The sequence below is a fragment of the Ciconia boyciana genome, chromosome 18 (genome assembly GCF_034638445.1).
Source record: "Ciconia boyciana chromosome 18, ASM3463844v1, whole genome shotgun sequence".
In the NCBI taxonomy this organism is placed as follows: domain Eukaryota; kingdom Metazoa; phylum Chordata; class Aves; order Ciconiiformes; family Ciconiidae; genus Ciconia; species Ciconia boyciana.
The window spans coordinates 6,608,978-6,630,585 of record NC_132951.1 but is presented as its reverse complement, the minus strand read 5'-3'; the positions used below and the strand labels follow the sequence as shown (position 1 = coordinate 6,630,585).

The following is a 21,608-nucleotide window of genomic DNA, read 5'->3' as shown; positions in this document are numbered from 1 at the left end:
TCCCGGTCGGCTCGGCTCTTTGGCTGGCTGTGCGAGTGCAGGAGTGTGGGCAGGAGCTGCATCGCTGCCTGCAGGTGTGTGTCTACCCTCGGCGGGTGCACCAGGACACCCGGGAAGCCGGGGATGTGGGGGAGCCGGGGGAGCGGGGCTCCTTGCAGAGCTCACCGTCCCCAGCTACTCATAAGGACAGTGAAGAGATCAGCCAGCCCTGTGGAAACTGCTGTCTTTGCCAAAACAAAAATCTGGAGGCCTGGAAGTGACAGAGGGCTCCATCCAAAACCAGCGTACAGCACAAGAGCAGCCGCCTTGTTTCTGACAGTGCTGGCCAGGAGGTCGCCGAGTCCCCTGGGCACCTTCAGCTGCCTGCTCCCAACACCCACCTCTCCTGACCCTTCCCCATCTGGCACCGCCACGGTCGTGTCGGGGTCCGGTTGCATCTGCGCTGCGTCCCTGCTTCCCTCCCCAAACCCCCCTGCCTCCTCTCCCCGGGGTGCTGTTGGGGGGTCCTGGGTCCTGGTCAGCCGTGACCCCCTTCACCCACCCCACAGCACCATCCCCTTCACCAGGAGAGGTAGGCAGGGAGAAACAGGCAGATGAATAATTTATTATAACGATGCAAAATAGGGTTTTAAAACTCTCCCTGTATAAATATTTATTTTTGACTTGTTAGCACCACAGCCACCTCCACCCCCCCAACCCTTCCCGTTCTCCTTTCCAAACCCCCCCAGCCTTGTGACTATCGTGGCTGGTTCTCCTGGTTCTCCTTCACTCCATCCGTCTGTCCGTCTCTCCCGTGCTCACTTTTCACATGATCCGAGCCCCGGTGCCACATGCTTCCCAGGGAAGAGACCCCCCCCCCTTTCTTGCGCACACACACACAAAAAATAACAACGGGAGGGGGGGAGATAGAGAAGCACACACAGGCACACGCACAAAACCCTTTGAAGCCTGTGCAGGGTAAGGGTTGTTTCTGTGGTAACGGCGCGGGGATTGGCGGCGGTCGGTGAGGGCCTCCATCCCGCGGCAGTGCCGAGTGATTAATGAGCCGTTGCTGGGCTGTACGGGAGCGCTCGGGCCGGGCTGCGCGCCATGAAGCTGCTCCGACGCCACTGGACCTCGGACACTTCTTCATCCTCCTCCGCTTGCCCCGGGCACGCTCGCTCTGGCTGCGCCCCACACCTCCTCGGCACACGTGGGCTCTCGTGGGACGTTGGCCCTTCAAGGGATGTGGCACGTGGGCTTGGGACATCCCTCTGTCCCCTGCCCAGTGGTGCCGGAGCATCCCCGGGGCTGTGGCCTTTGTCCCGTCACCCAGCCTTGCTCCTCTGCACCAAGGTCGGTCCCGGGGGGGTCCGGCATCTCCTTTGGTGGAGGGACGGGCCAGAGCCATGGGGAGACGTGGTGGCATCAGCAGGGGGATGAAGGAGTCCCGTCTGGTGGGTGCAGATGAGCCCACGGCATTTTGGGGAGCATCACTCATAGCCCCACCTCGACGCCTGCCCTTGGCCTCATTGCTGCCTGCAGCTGCCTGTCTCCATCCCACCCCCACAGCTTCCCAAGGCTGTAGGGTGGCTGGGCAGAGACAAGGGCTGTGCTGTCCCCGTCCCACGTCCAGCCTTGTTTGGTGCCACCACCCATTGACCCAGGTGTCACCGGGGTGCTCACACCATCTCCCAGCGAGAGCTGCAGCTCCCAGGGAACCTTACAGCACAGCGCGCCTTGAAACTCACCTCATTTTGCTTTCTATTTTGAAAAGGCAAAGGAGAAAGAGGCATCATTCACATCTCTTGGGCGAACAATAATAATAACGAGTGAGTTTCAAATCTCTTTCCCCCAAAATAGCCAAACCAGAACACGCACAGCCTTCCCGAGCCGCTGCCTGAAACAGATGTGCTGCCAGTGAGGCAGCTATTTATAATGTGCAGTGTTCCCTTTTCAGCCGCAGCGACTCCAGCCCTCGGCTCTCGCGCTCGGCAGCTCCTTTTGAAGCCTGTAGCTCTAATCCGGGGACTGTTCCTGGTGCTGCTAAAAATCTCCTCGTAAACCCGCCGGGATGCCAGCGAGCCGGAGCCTTGCCTGCTCTGTGCCTTCAAAGGGGGTTTATCATCCCGAGAGGCTGCCGGGATGGGACTGTCCCATCCCTGGATGTCCCAACCGGGATGGGACAGCAATGGGATCTTGCTGGGAGGTGTCCGCTGAACGTCCCCGCAGCTGCAGGCTGTGCAGAGTGCTGACCCTCCTCTGCCGCAGGGCTGGGGGCTCAAACCCTTTCCCAACCCCTAATTTGAGAGGTTTTGTGGTACAGAGGACACGGGGGGGTCAGGACACTGTCACTGAAGCAGGGGGGGAAGCTGATGTGGGTTTGAGCCCGGTGGGTTTGATCTGGTCCTCACCGAAGGAGAGGCACGGCGTGACGGCCTGGGGGAATGCGGACAGCGCGGGATAAGGAGGAAAACTGGGGATCCAATTAAAAGGAGATTCAAGGGGGTTTGCCGGCACTGGCGTCCACACTTAGGGTGGGTGTTTGCTAGCCTGGGGGTCCTGCAGCGGCCCTGGAGCTGCGGCACGGCTGCGGGATGGGCACCTCGGCTACCTGCAACCCCAGGGACCGTGGGGGGCTCGCGGGACCCTATCCTGGGAGGGGCTGCAGCTTGCAGGCACCGGAGCACCCAGGGCCAAGCGCCCTCGACGCTGCTTCTGCCCCTTGCGTGCCGATGAATAAGTGTGCTGGTATGTCAGGGTGGGGAGCGGGCGGTTAGGCAACGCGGTGTGCATGTGGAAGCTGTTTATTGCCAGGGCTCTTGCAGGCCCCGCTCTGCCTCCCGCAGCGCTGCGGCCGCCCCAACCAGCCGGGCCGGTGCAGCCGCTCTGTGTGGGGCCGGGCGGGGGATCGGGGCCCCAGCCCAGCGGGGACAAAGCAATTACTGGGAGACGGGGCTGGTCGGGCTGAGGGTTTTGCTTCTCTCACATCCCCTGTTTTCTGTTTGCATTTCTCCCGAGCAGGGTGTTTGGAGGTGTGGAGATCGCTCGATCTGAATCCTAGGCTTTAGGGACGGCTAGAACCCTGCTCTCCCTTCCCGGGTGGCCCAGAGCATCATCCCCAGCCTGGCACAGCACGGCCGGCCGGGCAGCTGGGAGCTGCGGTGACCTGGAAGGAGTTCCCTGCCCTTTGGAAAGGGAGATCCTGAAAAATACTCCCCAGAGTGACCGAAAATGGGCTGCGCTGGCTTTGCTCACTCGCTGTTTTGCAGGTGCCAGTGGACGGGGTTGTGCATCGGTGGGCAGAGACCACCCCCGACCCCCGGACTCTGTCCTTTAACCTCCAGATCCCATCTCAAGGGGGAGCATTAGCTCGTCCTCCTGCCTGGCGAGCTCACACCCAGGTCAGCCCTGAGGAGAAGAGGGTAGCGATTTTAAAATGGCCCAGTGGGTTGTCTCTAACCCAGGGTGGGATTTTGGGAAGGAGCTGAGGATGGGCTGCCTTGCCAGGGCTCTGTCACCTCAGCTCCGGCAGCGCGGTGGGTCGGCTCAGCCCCGTGGGGACACGGAGACAGGCTCCCATGAGCACGGCATCCCTGGCCGAGACCGGAGCTTTCCCGGTTTCCAGTGGTAACAGACAAACCTTTGCTCCTGGAAGAGGGACTGTAACGCAGCCCGTGGCAGCGAAGCCTGTTAAAAGCCGGACTCATTGCAGTTGTGTTAATTATTAATAGGATGTGGGGAAGAAAACACTGGAAAACCCCAACTGTCTGAGGCAAGCTGCTGCTTCATCTGTGTCCAGCAGCGTGGGCCTGGCTTTCCCCTGACCCACGGGGAGATTCGTGGGTGTCTTTTCCAGTGGCTGGTGTCAGCGAGTATGAATGGAGAGGCTTGACCGTCTCTGAAAACCGCAGCAGTCCGAAACCGAGGAGCTAAATGAGTTGTGCGGGTCTTAGCTCGGTTTTTAGCAAAGATTTCCTGAAGGGGTGAAGTCCCTTTTGGCAGCGTCTCTGCCCAGCAGGACTGGTGAGATGCTGGAATCGCAGGGTCTGCTGGCATGGAGGCACTGGGGATCCCTGTCCCAGCCCAGGGCACCCCGCAGAGCTGCGTGGGTGGGATGGGACCCAAGATGGTGCTTGGACTGCACCCACGTAGTGAGTCAGAGCTCAGCAGGGCAATTTTTATGAAAAACAAGGTAATGGGGAATTTTCGCCCAAAAGCCTTGTGGACCTGGAGGGTTTCTTCCCCCACATCTGACCGGGGGTACCAGGGGTGTCTCCGTGTGGGGAACTGGGAGGTGTTTCCATGGAAACCAGCAGCGCTGCTGCGGGGGGAACCCCACAGCACAGATTTGGGGCCTTCGTCGGTGCTGCAGAAGCGGTGCTCGGTGTGGGGAGGCACCAGCCCGGCGGGGGCTCTCGCGGCAGCGGTGCCCTGGCTCCACGGCGCGCAGCCGGGAGAAGCCTTGCTCTGCCCTTGGTCCACCATGTGGGGAGGAGACCCCAAACCTCCGGGACAGGCGATGGCTGTAGGTGCCAGCAGCCCACCCACCTTCCCACCACCCCCTCCAGGAGCCCCTGCCTCCCCCGGCACGCTCCTCTCTCCCCTCTCCCTTCTCCTTCTTTCCATTCCCCATTCCCTTTCTTCTCCCTTTCTTCCCCTTGCTCCACCCCCCTCCAGACTCCTCTGTGGGGCATTGATTTTTCCATCCGTCAGCGAAACGCTTGAGGAAAATGAAAGAGCATCTTCGTGATCGATCAGGAGAACTCTTCAGCCTGGGGTCAGGAAGGGTTTGAATCAGCTGCTCCCCTGGCATACAATTACCCCCTCTCTCCCAAGCCGGGGCTTTTCACGCGCCTGCGGGAGCAGCCGTCCCACTGCGGGGCCAGGGCATCGCTGGGGAGAACACCTCTGTGCGGTGCGTCGATGCCGGGAGAAACTGCCCGTGGATACGTTGGGTTTCGCTATTGCCAGAGCTCAGCTTTGGGCTGGGCTATGTGCGCTTGCGCTCGCTTTGTGCTGAGAGGTGTGTGCCGAGTGGGTGCAAGCATGCACGCGCTTCTCCCTCGCCGGCATCGATCACTCTGCGTGTAGCTAATTCTGTGCGGTGCTTGGTGAGGGTGGGGAGCTTTGAGGCTGCGAGTTTAAAGAAGCTGAAAGAAAACTAAATCCAATAGGAGTTGGGTGCCCAACTCCCTTCTCTCTTTTGAACATCTCATTTGCAGGGAGCATCGTCTGGGGCGTGCTGCACATACAGACCACATTGATAGCAACCTGGAGATGCCTGTGGAAATGCCAGAGTTTGCCATCTGGTACCATGCTGGCCCCTGAGGTCCCACCGCTCACTGCCTTCCCCCAGAGAGTCAGCAAATAGCTGAGGGAGCTTCTCATTCCACCGCGGGGTAGCTGCACGCAAATGTTGACTTCTTCATGGCAACCGGTGTGAGTCACGCTGGGAGCCGGAGGGGGCCGTTGGCGCCTGTAACTCTCGCTCTGCTTGTGGACTGTTGCCTGGATCCCATGGGCTGCTCGCAGGGAGGTGTAGGCACAGTCCTCCCTGCAGCTCTTGCTGGAGCTCTGTCTCTACTTGGTGGGACGTGCTTGCCACTTTGCATGCGTGAGGCTTCCAGTGCTTGCGTGTGCGGTGGTGGGGTTCAGCGGTCGAAGCGTGTCACGCGTGTGGGCTGCTGTGTTAGGTCTTGTGACACGGCAGGGAAAATTTATCCTTTGGACTTGTCCGAAGGAGAGAGCCCCCGAGCTCTCTTCCCCACCAGCGCGGGGGGACGCCAGCCCCAGAGCCAACACGGGGCTTCCCAGCACATCACAGAGCTGATCTCCACTGACCCTTCGGTCTGCACTCCCAAATTCCCCTTATTTCCCAGAGATATTGGTCAGCCTGTTTCCTTAGCTAGATGCAGGGGTTTCAGACCTGGGGGTTAACACCTGGCTGGTTGGAGCTTGTTGGACCACGTGGAGGTCCCAGAGCTGGGCACAGCAGCTTCCCATGGTGGGCTGTGCATCTCCGCTAACACCTCTCCCTGGGCAGAGGCAGCATGAAAGCATCCCCTTGAGAGTGATAAGGAACAGCAAGAGAGTGAGGGGGAAATGCAAGCCGACACTCCGCTCCCTCATCCCTCCTGGCTTCTGGCCCTGGAGAGCCTGGCTGTGTGTTGCACCTTCATCCAACTGCCTCCACCAGCGTTTGCAGCCCCCCGTGGTCTGCAGAAGACCTGGTGGCTGGTCATTGCCCCAAGTTGTACCACTGTTATGTGGGAGCTCACAGCCATTTGATTCCCCTTGTGTTTCCACGCTGGCCTGGGAATGAGTACAGATGGAAAGAGATGAGGACAAAAAAGCAGCGGCAGGGTGAGAAACCAGAGCAACGCGTTCCTGCTCCCACCACAGCCAGTTCAGACCAGCCAGACCGGAGTGCTGCAGGAGAAGGACAATGCAAAGGCTCTGGCTTTCTCCCTCCAAACCAGCAGGCATAAGTTTGCTCCGGCACGGATGCGTTGCAGATGTGCTGATAGCAGCTAGCTGAGTGCTGACGCTGCTGTGGAGGAGCTGGCTGTGGAGCCGTAAGTAAGGCTGAACTGAGTTTATCTGCTCCACAGATAATGTCTCCTGCTGAAAGCAGCTGAAACAGCTGCATCCTGGGTTTGTCGGAAAGTTTATTTTACAACATGTAATGAGAGCTTGCCCCGTGTCCCTGGTACAGCCTTGACTTAAAGCCCCATCTGGGCAGGGTCTTTCCCCTGGTGGGATTTGGCATCAGTCTGACAGTCGGGGGAACTTTGCTTAACCTGTGCGTGTTGCATCCCAATATAAATGTGGATCTAACCCAGTTTCCTTGAATCTGTGTCGCTGCGTTGATGGCAAGGGAGAGAGGCTGATTTATGCAAGTGGGTAATCTGGGATCTTCCCGTTATTCCTTGCAAACAGAGTGCTTTGGTGAGCTGTCACCAGGTAATGTCACTGCTGGGTTCAGTGCAGGTAATGGGGACAGGGAGGACTCCTGGCATCTCTCCATTGCTCTGCCACCTTCTTGCTGACCACCCTTGGTCATGTCCCTTGGTTTTCCTGCTGCCTCCTCACTCCCAGGTCTATAAAATGAAGATAAAATACTATCTGACTTGCTGGGGAGCTTGCAGCCCAATTAAGAAGTGCACGCTAATTAAAGCGGGCTCCTCCGTTCCTGTTGATATCCCATACCCATCGGTGAGGCGTTGGAAAGCTCTGGGACGCAGAAGTGTGAGGTTGCGACAGAGACAAAACAATACGTTCTCAGACTGCTGAACAGAAAGTGGATCCATGTGTTAATCTGGGAAAAGGAGTGTGAAAATAACTGCAAATCCTTCACGACTTTGTTGTAATTTCTCCCAGATAGGATGCAGGCAGGAAAAATGCCTGCTCCACACTCCAGCCTCCTTGGCTCCCGGGTCGTTACTGAGCTAAACCTGAGGCTGATGCAAGAGGAAACCCTGTCCCGTCGCTGGGCTTCGCATGTGGCTGCTGGATATTTGGAGGGAAAGGGTTAATGACTACATTGCGTGGGGGCGGCTGGGGTCCCAATGGCTCGAGGGTCAGCCAGGTCTGCGCCCTGGCACATCTCGGCCGGGTCCCGGCTGGCTCAGCCTGGCTGCCGGAGGAGCCGGGAGGATGCCCCGGGGGGTACGGCTGAGCTGTGCCTCCGACAGCAGCACGCTCCCGTCGAGCGGACGACTGTGGGGTGCAGAAAGCTGGGCCCCTCCCAGCTGCCCAGCTGCCTTTCTGCTAATGCTCATCTAATTAACCAGCAGCCTGGAGTGGCTGAAACCAGGGCAGCGGGAGAGCTGAGGTTTTCATCCAACAGGTTCCCGTCTCCAGCTCAGGAACCAGAAGAAAAACCCTTTTCATATCATCAGATCAATACGCAGGTGGTGTTCCCCCTCCCTTCCCCTTTACCTTCTCCAGCTCTTCTTTCCCCTCCTGGGCCAGGGATGCTTTTCAAAGCCAGAGCAGGGCTGGGATCTTTACCCGGTGGATTTTGCACCTCATCCCCCATCCTGGCTGCTGTGCATGCCACACAGGTGCTGAACGGCTGAGAGGTGCCAGGAACGGCGATCGCTGGGACCGTGATCTCAGCAGGTATCTGAGAGAGCAAGTCTTGGCTTCCAACTGGGGCATGGTCCCTCCTTCAGGGAGGGTTTTCCATCAGTAATGTCTCTGAAGAGGCATTGTCTCTTTGCTGAGACAATCGGCAAAGCTACAGGACTGTGAGCGTGGGCAGGATTTGACCAGCAACTTTTGTACTGCTTGCTTAGGTACAGGCAAGGGTTAACAAGAAGCGACATTTTATTTTGCTGCGCATCTTTGGTTCTCTGGAAGGAGATGCTCTTCCTGGTGCTTCGGCTGTTGTAAATGCATTCTTCTTCCCAAGGTGTCTTCTGAAAATTAGCTCCAGCATGTCGTCAGTGGTGGAGAGATGATTATGGAGAAGCAGCTGTCCATCCCCTCCTGCCAGCTCCCGGCGAGGCAGCAGGAGGGGTGACGGCTCCTCTGGGTGCTTGCTGCTGGCAGCAGATTTCGTAGTGCCTGATCCAGGCTCTGGTGTAAGTAGGCAGCTTCAAGCTCTGGCCTTTTCCACCCCATCTCAATGCACCGGGGCAAGAAACCATCATGCAGTGCCCAGCTTGGTGCAATCTCCAACGGCGGTGGGTTTTTGTTTTTCACAATAAGAAAGTTGTACAAATCTTCTCCCAAAGGTCAGCCTGCTCAGGCAGCCTGGAAGGGGTCGGCTTCAGCTCCTGTATTGTTTCTCCCCGCAGGAGAGAAATTACTGTCTTATTTCTTCATGCAAAAATGAGGGATTGGAAACAGGCTGAAGGGGAGAGGACCTGGATGGGTGCCCCAGAGACCTCACCATCTCAGAGGACAACAGCCCAGTCTGAGGTTACCATCTCTCTGTTCCTTCCCTGGTCCCTCTGTCAGAGGGGTTTATTATATTTATACAGAGCTGGGTTTACTGGGTTTATTATCCGTGCTCCTGCACCAGGCTTCGAACACTGCCCAGCAGCATCTGAGCCCACCACTGGATCACAAACCATCTCGGGGTGCTCCAGCCAAGAGCGAGGTGAGCCCCACACCTGCTAGCAGGGGAGGGCTGTCGCAGCCAGATGCAAGCTCTTCCCCGGCGTTTCCCCCCTTTCCCCTTGCCCTAGCCTCAGGCCAAGCAGGGAAAATCCTTCAGCAGGACCCCAGCTGGGGCTGTTGGCTGCCGGCTTTCCGTGGCAACGGTCCATCAGGGGGTGGGAGTCGGCAGCGAAAAATTCTGCCCCCTCCTTCCCTCGCCTGGGCTGCCGGTCGCTATTTTGATTGCATTCCTGGGGAGCTGGGCTGCAGATGTGGTTGCCTTATCTTGGGAAGGTCTGAGTCAGTTTTTCCCCTGCGTGATGGAGCAGGCAGCTGAGGGCTGGAGGGAAGAATAAATAGCTCCTGAGGTATGCCGGGGACGTCCGTCCCTGGGGACAAGGTGATGGGCCAGGAGCCTTCCACCACCCACGATCCTGGACTCGTGGTGCCCACGTGGCACGGCACATAGGTAGGAGACGAGGGAGACATCTCCACTGAGCAACCTTCATACATCCTTGACATCTTGGCCAAGGGAGAAGGGGCTTGGCCCAGAAGTACCTGTCAGGGAAGGGTGGTGGGCAGGGAAGACCCTTTAGTGATGGAGAGCTGGATCCTGCTCCCGGGAAGACCTGAGGAATACATCCATGGGGGAGGAAGCGCATTCACCCCACCAGTATGTATCTGGGACGTGTGTGCTTGCCACTCCTTGACACACGCTGATGTGTCAGTTCAGGAACTGATTCCCACTTTACACAGGTGTAACTGAGAGCAGGATCTGGCCCCATGCACCAGATACATTTATGACTGTCCCCCGTGTGCTGCGGTGAGCAGATCTGCATCCAGGTGCTACTAGCAGAGCTCAGGGTGCAGCACCCTTGATGGTGCAACTACCTGGCTCCGGCGTGAAGGCTGGAGGTGGGACAGTCGCTCTGGGTCTGCTGGTTGCTTTACTGAAAGGGGACCTGCTTTCTTCCCTTCCTTGCAGAGATGATGTCCTCTGATTGCTTTTCTGCTGAAGAAGCTCACTCCTGGATGCTTCACCGCAGAGATGTGATGTCTCCATGCCCAGCAAAGCTGTCGGGGAATGGTGAAGCCCTGGTGACGGGTCTAGGTTTCATGCTGTAAGCTGAGCTCCTTCTGTAAACCAGGACTCAGCCTGCTCAGAGCCGAGGGAAGGTCTTACGTAAGGTGTAGTTATCAATCCAAATCATTAACCCTCCCAGAGGTCATGGACTGAATAATCATCAGTCCAACTTAAGAAAAAAAAATAACCACATTGAGTGTTAAACACATTGCAAGTTTTCCTCTGTTGGTGGGGTCCTCAGCTCGGGTTTTCCAGTGTTTCCCCAAAGTCTGGCAGCTCAGGGAGCAATTCTGCTTTGTTGTCCTTTTTATTTTGCTTTCTCCAAACGAGAGCGGGGTTTGTCACGCAGACCCCTGGCTCCAGGAGCTGGTGATTAAAGGCTGCCAGGGAAGGGTGGTGGGCAGGGAAGACCCTTTAGTGATGGAGGGTGCAAAAGGCAGGGCCTGGAGGAAGACGGGACACCCGGGGCTGGCTGGTGGTGGCCACCGCATCCTCCGTGCACCCCTGCTGCGGCGGGACCTCGGGCAGCAGCGCCGGGTTCAGCCAGTGCAGGCCCAGCCGGGCACCACGGGACGTCCCAGTGCCACCGGGGCTGGGGTCCAAGCTGGCTTCCAGTCCCTCATCTTGGAGCCGCAGCCAGGAGCCAGGGCTCGGGAGAGGGTTTCTATAGCAACAGCTGCCACTCACTCCCCATCTTGGATGTAAATTAGTTAGGATTTTATTAGTGTGCAGAATTTCAAGAGGCCGGAGCTGGCAAAGAGGCCTGACAAATTCGGGACAGGAGTGTGCGAGGGGAGTCTGCCCCGGCACCGTCAGGCAGTGCCGGTTTAGGAGCATCTTTAGGAGTTTAGGACCAAGGCAGGTTTTGGGGTTTTCTGAATTGCCCGAATGCCTGGCTTTTCACCCCACTGACAGCATCGCCTCTGAGATGGCTCTGGGTTTTCCACGTCTCAGGCAGGAAATGGGGCTGGAGATGGGGCGCAGAGGCAGAGCGGGCTGCACCAACCCTGGGAGAAGCGGACGGGGTGGACTGACTTGCCCCAAAGCCTGGGAACGGGAGTGCTGTGGCATGACCGCCCTGTGCTGGTTGGTGGATGAGACCCTGATGGAGACGACGCTGTGAGGCGTGAAGGCCCAAAGCCCCTCTCTTTCTTGGAAACTCCATTGGGAAGACCAACAAGGACATGTTGATGGTGATGAGTCTGATAATATTTATTAGAAACTCACCTAGCTGCACGTCACATTTGCTAGAGTAGCACTTTGTGGCTGCAGGCAGCTGGACCGATACATAAGATGCTCCTTGTCTCACAGATCTTGCAATCCAAATGGAAGCATCAGGTAAGGAAGCAGCCTCGCGGTGTCCAACACGGGGCCACGTGGGGCATCATCCTGCCGGAACCGGAGAGCTGCTTTCAGGCCCTGGGCTGGGCAGCTCTGAGGCTCCAGGTGGGAGTTTCCATACCCCTTTACCTCCCTTTGCAAAGTGGTTCCTCAAGAGTGCTAACGGTGTGAGCCCATCCTGAGTGATCACAGCTGGAGCAGCACTGCCTCTAGAGGGTTTTCAGCTAAAAGCTTGATGATGGAGCTACGTGGTGGTTCAGTGGAAGTGTTGGTGGCTACCAGTGATCTTCTGAGCCAAAGAGGTGAGGAACTGGGGCTTTTTGAGGGCCGTGGGTAGGACTGCAGCAGGGGTTCTTGCTTGGTCAAGGAGTCTGCTGGGTGTCTGATCTCCCTGGGATATGGGGCTCCTTGTTAGTGGGATCATGGCTGGTTGTTAGGTGGGCTCAGCTCCTGCTTATGCTTCTCCATGGACATCCAGATTTTTGCTGGAGCTTACTCTGTTTGGAAAAGTGGTCCTGGTTGTGTGTGCTGCTCTGTTGGAGCTACCCCCTTTTGTACGCTCAACTGTAAGCATGTAAGGAGGGTGATTGTAATGCCAGTTGCTGCCCCCAGATCAAAAGTCTGGTGTAAGACTTGTGTGAAAAATCTTGATTACTATACGCTTTCCAGTTTCTGTGTGGTTAGGAGCCATACTTTCAGAGCTTGTATTTTCAACTCTTTGCCTCTAAGCATGAGGGCTGTGAATTTTCCTTTTTAATGAAATAAGAGGTTTGGTTTTTTCCTCTTTTTCCTTCCATAAGTTCATGGCTCTGGGATCAGGGGCTTTGTGGAAGTCAAAAGGTTTCACAACCCCTTGTGAGGATGCTGTGATATTTGCCCACATTGGGTTATAGCTGGATGGTGATGTGTAAGGTTTATATATCTAGTGTAGGTGTAATATGAATGTGCTTGTGTGCAGCAAAAAAGAGGGCTGGAAGAGCCCTTGAAATACTAGAAGTGTGGGGCTGGGCTGGCTGGTTGGCAAGTGTCTACTTGATTTGGAAGGGGAAAAAAAAAGCCAGAGTTTTGATGTTTTGGGAGTTTGTCATGCTGCAAAACAAATTACAGAGGAGTGACTGATGCTCAGCTTGGATGGGTTGTGCTGAGATCAGAAAGGGAGTTTTCCTGCCCCATCCTGTGCGAGTGAGGCCGGTTGCAGACAGACCCAGCTGCAGTCAGTGCTTGGGGGGACCCTCTTGGCCTAATCCATAAATACTGCTGTTGTAATTACTACAAAAACCTGCTCTTCTCTTCCTGCATGGTGTTCCTCCTCTGGGCTTAGGTGGCACTTTTTTTGTAGATTTGCTCCCTCCTTCACTCCCTCCCTACCCCTTTCAATTCCTCAACACACTGTGGAAACATCAATTAATTAATCTAAGTAATAGTTATTATTCAGGAACTGATCTGCTATCGTGGCTTGCACTGGTGTGGTGAAAAAAAAACAGTTCAGGTGCCGAGAAATTTGGGTAGGTGGTTGAGCTGGGGCTGGTGTTCTTTCCCCAGCGTAGGATGTTGTCGATGCTGCAAGGGCTCTCCGCCTTGCCCAAAGGCTGTGTTGGCACAACCGCTGCCTGCTGGAAACTGCAGCCTCTAAGGCAGGGGTTTGCTTTCAAGATAAATTGGCCTTTTGTAGGGGACCGTGTCCTAAGCATGATGAAAATGCCAAATGTGCTGATAATGCAACTTGAAACAGATCCACAGGGACTTTGCGCTGGTGTCTTGAATGTTATTGTGAGTAGAAAAGGAATTGGGTGATGCATGGGGTAATTGGGCTGTGAACTCTGCAGGTGGGTCAGCGCCGATGTGGGAGGCGTGATGCAGGGCTGATCTGGGGGTGCTGACTGGGGAAGGTGAACCTCTCCCAGTTTTGATGAACAGGCAAAGATTTGATCCCTGTGAGGTGTAGGAAGGCAGCACAGGCTGCGTTAGCCAGGGCACCGGGGCTCTGGAGACTCTATTTTTGGTGCCCTCAGCTCGAGTTTGGGCTCCAGGTCTTGGGGTGAAGTGACCCTGAGATGGTTGTGTCTGTCCCACAGACACAGAGCAGGAGCGTGCGCAGCACATGAGAGATGCAGTCTGGCTGTGAGCTGAGGGAGACCATCCCAGCCTTCATCATCCTGATGGCTTCCAAAATTAGACTGGGACCTTCCCAGGCTGCAGAGCTGGGGGCTTTGGGCAGGCAGCTGCTCTGCTTGGTCTGCCATGGACAACGCAGACCTGCTGCGGGAAGTGTGACTGCCTGGTGTTAATCGGCGTTTTGGAGGATGGTTGTCCCCAGGAGCAGTGGGCTTTGTCTGAATTTGCAGGAGGGGATGTAACAGCTAAGGGACACCCGGATGCCCTCCCTGAGTTTGGGAGAAGAGGGCCCTGGGCAAGCCCCAGTTCAGAGAACTGACCTTTGCTGAAAGCAGCTAATCACGTGCTGACCCTTGAGCACGTCCTTCAGCTCCATTCAAGAAAATGGACTTTAAGTGCATGCTTGAATTTAAGTGCATGGTTAAGTATGTTCCCGTTTGTGGGCCTCAGATAGTGTAATGACTGCTGTAGAGAAGATGGCTGGATAAATCGGGAGATAGCGTGGCAACGCAGCCACGAGCTCGTTCCCATCTCGCACGAGGCTGACTTTGGGGATTAGCACCGGGCTGCTTGCTTTGCAGCCCCAGGGATGGGGCTTTGGATCTATCCTGCCTCTTTGCTGTCTCGCGAAGCCTCGCTGCATCCTTCTCCTCGCTGCGGGCTCCATCCTCCTCTTTCTCCGCCCATTGGCCCCTCTCCCCACGGCTGCTCCATCCCTCCGCTGCCATCCTGCTCTGCCTGCAGAGCAAAAAGCGCGTGGCCCAGATATTTTACTTCACATCAGCACAAACCCAACCCAGCCCTTTCTGCAAGATGGCTCGGCCAGGCACGGTGTGGGCAGAGCCAGCCCCACAGCCGGGTGGTGGGGGAGACCCCCGGGGTGCCCCTGCCCCTCTCCAGGGCTGCGATTCCCCCTCTGTGGCCATGCATCTGGCTGCTTTGGGCTGGCCGGGAAGCTGGAGCCCGCAATCAGCTCGAAAGGCAGCAACAGCAGCCTCTGCTTTTCCACACGTTGGTATTTTTAGCTCTGCTGTGCATTAGCGTGCAGGAGCTCAAACTGCGAAGCCTGGCTGAGGTTTTATCTGTTGTGACAGCCCTTAGGGCTGTAGTCAGACACTCTCTCGCTTGCTCGCTCCCTCTCTCCTTTTTTCTTTTCCTTTTCCTTTTTTTTTTTTTTTAAAGTTTGCAGCTTGGATCTGCTCTCTCCCTGTGGATGCATGGTGCAGCTGTCAAGACAAGGGACCAAGGGTGGGAATAGGGTCCAAGGTGTAGTCTGCGCCCCTTCATGAGAGAGCTTTCTTCAGGTCCTTTCTGTATTTTTCCATTCCTCCTTGCTGCTGTTGTCAGGGCTGGAGTGGCTGGAGCTGATGTTGCAGGATTAGGTGCTAGGTCGTCCTGCTGCCCTGCCCCAAAGCATCTCCAAAAAGCTGTGCTGGGTGACAGCTACACAACTACCAGGGACAGCAGAACGGAGAGCAAAGGCCAGCCCGGTCCAGCGTGCGCCTGCTGGGGCTCGGCAGATCTGGTGCTCTCACTGCTGCTGCTTTTTCCAAACTCCTTGCATCCGCACCAGCAGTTTAGAGCCTAAAACAAATGTTTTGGGCTCCAGGTGCCCCAGAGCATCGGGAAGACATCAAAGTCCCTTGCAAGCCTTGCTGGCTTTCAACCCAGAAGGTTTTTACTGTGCCTAAATGGCATGCGTGACGTCTCTCGAGAGAACAGGACTTGTGAATCCACCCTGGCTCTGTACAAACACCCAATGCTTCGGTTCGGTTTCTAAGGAGGGTTTCCTTTATTGCTTCTCTTCCTTGACCCCTGCCACCCCCCACCCCCCCCCCCCCCCCCCCCCCCCCAAGCCATTCTGGAGGTGAGGGACTTTCCCACAGCTCCCAGAGAGCTGCGCACATGTGAAGCATCTCCTTCCCACCCCAGTACCTCTGAAAAATCAGCTGGAAATGGGGTGGCAGAAAGGCAGCCTTGGTGATGCTATTCAGAAAGGTGAGGAACCGAGGTGCTGACCAGGCTTTGGCTTTCCAGCCTGCTCAGCATCCTGCCTGCCCACGCCAGGCTCTGCTCGGATAAGTCCAGGCCCAAATAGGAGCAGAAGTTGCCTGAAAATCTGGTGCCCCTGGCATTTGTCCAAGGTCATGGGGGAAGCCGTGGACAGAGGCAGGAATGGGATCTGGCTTCCTGCCCCATGTGTCCAGCCTTCCTCTCTAACCCTTAGCACACGCCTGCTTCACGTTGTTCCAGCTGGAGCTTCCTGAAATCCTGCACCTAGGTCTTGGGACGTCCGTGCCAACCCCGAGGTCTCCTGAATGGGAGCACAGACCCCACGTAGGGAGGGCTGGGTCCTCCTGCTTTTCGTTCATGGGAAGGGCTTCTTTTGGTTGCTCAACCAGAGGGTGTTGAGGAAAATCTCTATTTAGGTAGAAAATAATGATTAGGCATTTTCGAGGCATTTTCAAGGCATTTAGTGCCTGAGGAGACTGCAGCAGAGCCGGCACTGCAGTGGACCAGGGCTGTGTGTCCCAAGGAGGAGATCGGTGTGCGTGGATGCTGAAGGGGCTGGAGGGAAGCAGAGAGGGGAGATGGTTGCAGTGGGTCATGGGCTCCTTTACATCAGTGTGTCCACACCACGTTTCTTTCTGGAGTCACATCGCTTACAAGCGCAGCAGGTTCGGTGTGCAGGAGCTCCCACATCTTTGTCCGAGCCAGTGCTGGCGGAGACTAAAAGGCTGCGGCTACGGGTCGGAGGGTGCCAGGAGTACCAGGGGCGGCTGCGAGCCAGCCTTGTCATCCAGTTATCTGGGTATAAACCCAACGGGGAGCCTGGGATATCTCCCGGTGTCCTCCTGCTTCATTTGCATTGATGAGGTGTGGAGGGACATCCCAAAGTTTGTCTGGCAAGCCCATCTCGGGCAGCTTTTCTAATTAACTGTCCCCCCACTGTGCTTGCTCTGTTCTCCCCCCCCAGATTCCTCCTTTTCTTTGCTGGCAGCAGCCAATGCTGTGAACCACGGAGACTAACTGCACAGTGCTCCCGGCTCAACCTGCAGCAGGGATCGCTGGAAATATCTGGTGTCTTTGCCTTTTGCAGAGAGCACCCAGGGATGAGGATTTTGCAGCTCAGTTTGTGGCACAGAGCAGGGTGTGTGGGGCTTTGCTCTGGCAGCATTTTCTTCGTGCAGGTTGTTTGTGTGATCTGCGAGTCCTTGGTAGCAGCCAGAGCGTGGCAGGTACCTTTGCACAGAGCTTTGGCATCCCCCAAACAGCCCCTGAGCAGCTCCATGGGGTTGGGCTGCCATCCTCCTCCTGGGGAAACCCCACTCGTGGCTCCAGGGGATGGATGCAGATAGTCTGCATCAGCAAAGAAACCCTGTAAAGTCCAAGAGCCCAGGCTTGGAGCTGCTTAATCCTCTCTGTGCTCTTCCCCTTGACAAGGGAAGCTGCTACCGGCAGCTGGAGCTGGCTCCTGGTGTGTGCAGGGGCTACCCACACCCTCTGCCATTGCGGCGTGGGGCCAGAAACCATCCTTCTTCCAGGGGCTTTGACACCTGAGTAGCTAGATGAGGTCTAGGAGAAATTAAACGTTGCTGCTTTTATTTCCAGATGTTAATCTGGGAGATTAAGGACTCGTTTGGGGGGATAGAGGAAGGTGGTACTTTAGGAGCTTTTAAACTTTAAAAACACCCTGTGGCACCCATGTTAATGCACCTTCCTGCGTTAATAGTAGTAGTCCTTGCAGACTTCCAAACACCCTAAAAATTGGGCTCTAAAATGCTGTCTGATGTCCCTGTGGAAGACAACAGAGAAGCAAGGGATGCCACAAGGCATGCCCACTGCCACACAGCGCTTCCCTCCTCGAGCCAGCTGAGCTGTTCCCGTGCCGTCGGACCAGTTGCTCGGGCACTCCGGCTCTCCCTGCCCTGCGTCCTGGCAGGGGGCTGGGTACAGCAGATCTGTGTGGGGACAAACCCCGGTGACTCTGGGTGTGCTCAGTGCTATAAAGCAGGCTCTCTCCCCTGCTGCCTTATATCCTTGAGCTTCCCAGGCTGCAAGCGGTTCCTCTGCTCGCACCCAAAACCACCCGCTTTTCGCTCATCCCACTCTTTTGCCTCCTTGCTCCGGAGCTGTCTTGGGCTCTCGGCACGGCCGATGCTTCGGCGCTGCCAGGAGTTTGATCTCCAACTGCTTCCCGACCCCCTCACGCATGTGGGCACCGGGAGGGGGGCTGAGAAAGCGGGGAAGAGATGAACAGCAGGAGAGAAAGTCTTCAGGGAGGGGATGGGGGAAGGATGAGGGAAGCAAGGAGGGGGGAGAAAAAGTGAGAACAGGGAGGAGGAGGGAGGAAGGATGCTGCCTTGTCTGTTCTTGGATTTATATTGGTTGAGTTGCACTGGATTAGCTAAAAGTGGTGCAGAGCTGCCTTCCCCTCCCCTTTCCTCCAGGCAGGCACTCCTATTTGAGGCTGAATGCCTTAATTCACTTCAGCTTCAACCTGCTCCTAATTGACTTAAACCACATGGAAAGAAAGTCGGGTTCCCCAGCAAGCGGCTGCAAAATTACACCTTCAGTTAAGTCAGCGTGATTCTGCGTATAAAGAAACCCGGAGCCTGGCGAGGACGTGTGCAGGGATAACTGTGTGCCAGGGGGTTGTGCCAAGCCGTCCGGAGCCCCACCGGGCTGCTCCTCTCTGGCGGGGTTTTGGTCTGACCCTGAGCAAGTTGGGATTTGGGGGTGATGGGGGGCTTTGAGTCAGTGGGATTTTGCTGTTGAGAGAATTGCTGTTTCTTCTCATTCCTCTCTCCTCCATCCCTCTTCTTCCCCTGCAGATGTCTGCTATAAAAAAGAGAAGAAGGAAAAAAAAAACACAAACAAAAAAAACCAAAAACCAAACCTCCCCAAATGTCGTGGTAACGCTTACTGGAGGGCTGTTTCTGCTGCACATCTGATATGTATGACAGGGTCAGATTAACCCAGCCTCTGATTTCCAACCACAGCTATTCTGAAGGCACCAAAACCAATGCAAAACACCCCAAAGGGACTCCTCTGTCCTGGCAAGGAGCTGGGCAGGCGGGATGAGCTCATGGTGCTCTGGGGATGTGCCAGCCTGGTGCTCGGCAGGGCCAAATGCTAGGCAAGAAAGAGGAGATGATACTGTGGAGATGAATCTGGTCTCCTCAAAGTCGGGCTTTCCAGGGGCCAGAGACCTTCCTTTGTATTTAAGGTTGGGGCTTTCAAAGGGCAAAAGGAGAGCAGTGATGTTAAGTGGAAGAAGGTATGTAATGCCCGCGGATGCTCTCGAAACTCCTCTTCCTTGTGGACGGCTCTTTCGTCACACCTGGACACGCTGTCTGAACTGAGGCAGGAAAGGCTTTTTTTCCTTCCTCCCATTCCCTCCTCTTCCAGCTCCTCTGCATCCTCCATTACCACTTTGGCCTTGCTACACATCTCTCCCTCTGTTTAATTCTAAAATCACAGAGTTACCCATGGTTCTGGCTCAGCTATTGTTTAATGACACATTTAGCCGCCTTAGGCCCTAGAAAACGGGGGTGGAGGGGACATCTGGAGGCTGACATACCCTGATGGCAGGAGGAGTTATGCTGAGACGGTGTTTATCTAACTTCTCCCCACAGAGAGGGACCATCACCCTGCGCAGGGCTTCTCCCCAGGTTTCTCTGGGTGAGGTCTGCCTCCCACGGCAGCACCGTTCCCGTGGGGTGGCCGCCCAAAAACTCAGTGCCTGCTCTTTGCAACGGGGAAGTGTTTGGAGGCGTTGGGGCCGGAGGAGCTGAAGGGAAGAACGTTTCCCAGGGCAGGGGAGGGAAAGTGAGAGGTGAGCTGGGACCCCCTTGGTGCAGGGCTCTGCTCCCCCAGCCGGTGCTGTGCCCAGCAGGCAAGGTACCCGCACCCCTCCCTGGGGCTGGTGGCAGCTGCCCGGGGGTCCTGCTGGTGACCCCCTGGCCGTGCTGCACGAGGGGGACTTATGAGCACCCCTTGTAAGGCTCTGGTCAGCGCTGCCAGTCACCGGCCGGGAGCCTCCCTGGGATGGGGCCTGAGCAGGAAATTGGGGTGAGAAGAAGGGGTGGGAAAAAACCCAAACCCCAAACTCCCCATGGAGCGGGAAGCGGAGTCGGGAGCGCAGAGGCTCAGCTGATGGGGTTGCCATGGCGACGTGGAGGCGAGGAAGAGGAAAAGGCAGAAAATAGCCCGATGCCGGGCTGAGACCTGCGGGAGCCGCGGCCTGGCAGCCCCCCGCATCCCCGGCCCTATTTCTGTCCTCCTTTCTTTCTCTTTTTGCTTTCCTCCCCTCATACTATTTGATTTTTCTTGAGCCAGAATCGCTCCTCTCTGAGGAGGCAGCGGGGGCGACCGGGGGGTTCTTTGTCTGCAGTATTAGGGTGGATGGCTGAAGGGAACGCGTGAAGGATGCTCTTCCGTAGGGCTGGATGCGGCCAGGTCTGTTCCTTTTGGGGTTGAAGGTTTGGAGGCAGCTACATCACCCACAGAGGACCGAAGTGGGTCCGGGGTTAGGGTCACATTGATGGTGGAGGACCTGGGATGGTACCTGGAGATCCCAGGGGCTGGCGCAGGTTTGGTGGAAATATTCTTCTACCCATGCAAGCCAGGTTTTGTTTCCCAGACCGTGTGTGGGTCAGGTTGGGTCGTCTGTTGTCTTCTGAAAGGTGATGCCCAGTTTTAAGGAAGGAAAGAGGTTTTGTTTCACGTGCTGGATTGTTTTCCTCTTTGGGAAAGTGATGCTTCGTGACCACAGCAAGTCATTTCCCCTCCGTGAGTCAAACTGGGGCCCCTTGCAGGGTATATATTGGGACTAACCGTTGAGGCCAAGCTTGCTGCAAAGGAACAGAAACCCAGGCTGGCTAGCAGAAGAGAGAGTGTGTCCTTGTGTCAGGTCCTAGGGGGTTTGCCCTACGAAACGGAGTCACCCACCCATGCTCTTTTCTTCATCAATAGCAAATACTTACTTTAAAGGTCCAGGTCACAGAGTTTGGTAGCCATGAGAAGATCTCAGCTTTCAGTAAAAAAAAATAAAGGTAGTCTTTCCATCTCTTGTGGCTGTAGCAAAAGCAATGAAGGAAAATGTGACCTCCTAAATAATCGAAAAGCAGAAGATACACCATAACCACCTCCAACTGAGCACTCTTTAGACACAAACTTTTAGACCCTCCTCATAATTTTGCTTAGGGCTTGGCAACGACAGGTGAACGCCTGATGCTGGCAGTGCTGCAGGTGGGGAGCTCGTCCTGCTGCTGCCTCCTCCTCCATCCACCTCTCCCCTCTCTCCCCCCTGCAGTGGATGCCAGTGCTGCGCCCGGGCATGAGCGCCCGTGCACGGAGCTGCGAGCGCAGATGCACTCCATGCACAGCAGCGTATTTGTGTTGGTCTGGGTGTGCATTTCCCTTTCCCCTTCCCCTAGCTGGGGTTTTGCTCCAGCAGAAACCTTCCCGGAGCTCCCACCTTCTTCCTGCATGGGAAGAAGCTATGGCAGCATCTCCTGCTTCTCCCTGCCTTTGTGCCCGTACGACTTCAGGCTGTGGTCTCTAATAGCTCGTGCTGACACTTGGTATCCAGATGGCCCAGCTAATCGGGCTCGGAGCAGTAAATCTCCATTACTGCGGCCAGTCTCGCCATCCCTCGCTGTGGCCCTGACCCTCACCTTGCCCAGGCCCTCGTCCCTGGGAGGCCGGAGGGGAACAGGCACCCCTGCTGATGCCGGTGATGCTCCTGGCACAAAGGAACGCGTTGGGTCCTCCCGGCTTCATCAGCTGTTATTTTGGAGGCTGACTCCCCTTGCGAGCGGCTAGGGCCCTTCCTCCCTTCCCTGTAATTCCCAAGGGCTTTTTTCAGACGACCCCGTCCCTTTCTTCCAAAGGAGGTGCCTGGGTGGCTTTATCTGGATATCTCCCACCTCTGCGTGAACACCCGGTGTAAACTGTCCCTTCGCGCCCTTGT

The 21,608-nt window shown here is 56.3% G+C and overlaps 1 protein-coding gene across 20 annotated transcripts in view; it reads left to right on the top strand.

The window, feature by feature from the left end:
- The window catches only part of LOC140661112 (uncharacterized), a 127,050-nt gene that overhangs the window by 57,889 nt on the left and 47,553 nt on the right, over positions 1–21,608 (top strand). For 7 of the 20 annotated variants that reach the window (XR_012045624.1, XR_012045623.1, XR_012045622.1 and 4 more), the window contains exons 1-4: positions 9,431–9,559; positions 10,076–10,211; positions 11,129–11,512; positions 11,659–11,817. The exons of 4 other annotated variants lie outside the window; for them this stretch is intronic. Coding sequence is in view for 6 of the 16 variants with exons in the window: in XM_072882733.1 (XP_072738834.1) it covers positions 11,751–11,817 (67 nt within the window). In the remaining 10 variants the exon portion in view is untranslated. Of the gene's footprint in view, positions 1–7,736; positions 7,896–8,398; positions 8,571–8,786; positions 8,911–8,971; positions 9,092–9,419; positions 9,560–10,075; positions 10,279–11,128; positions 11,513–11,658; positions 11,818–21,608 lie in introns of those variants that run through there. 9 more of the 20 variants (XR_012045613.1, XR_012045611.1, XM_072882735.1 and 6 more) reach the window with 8 other exon arrangements.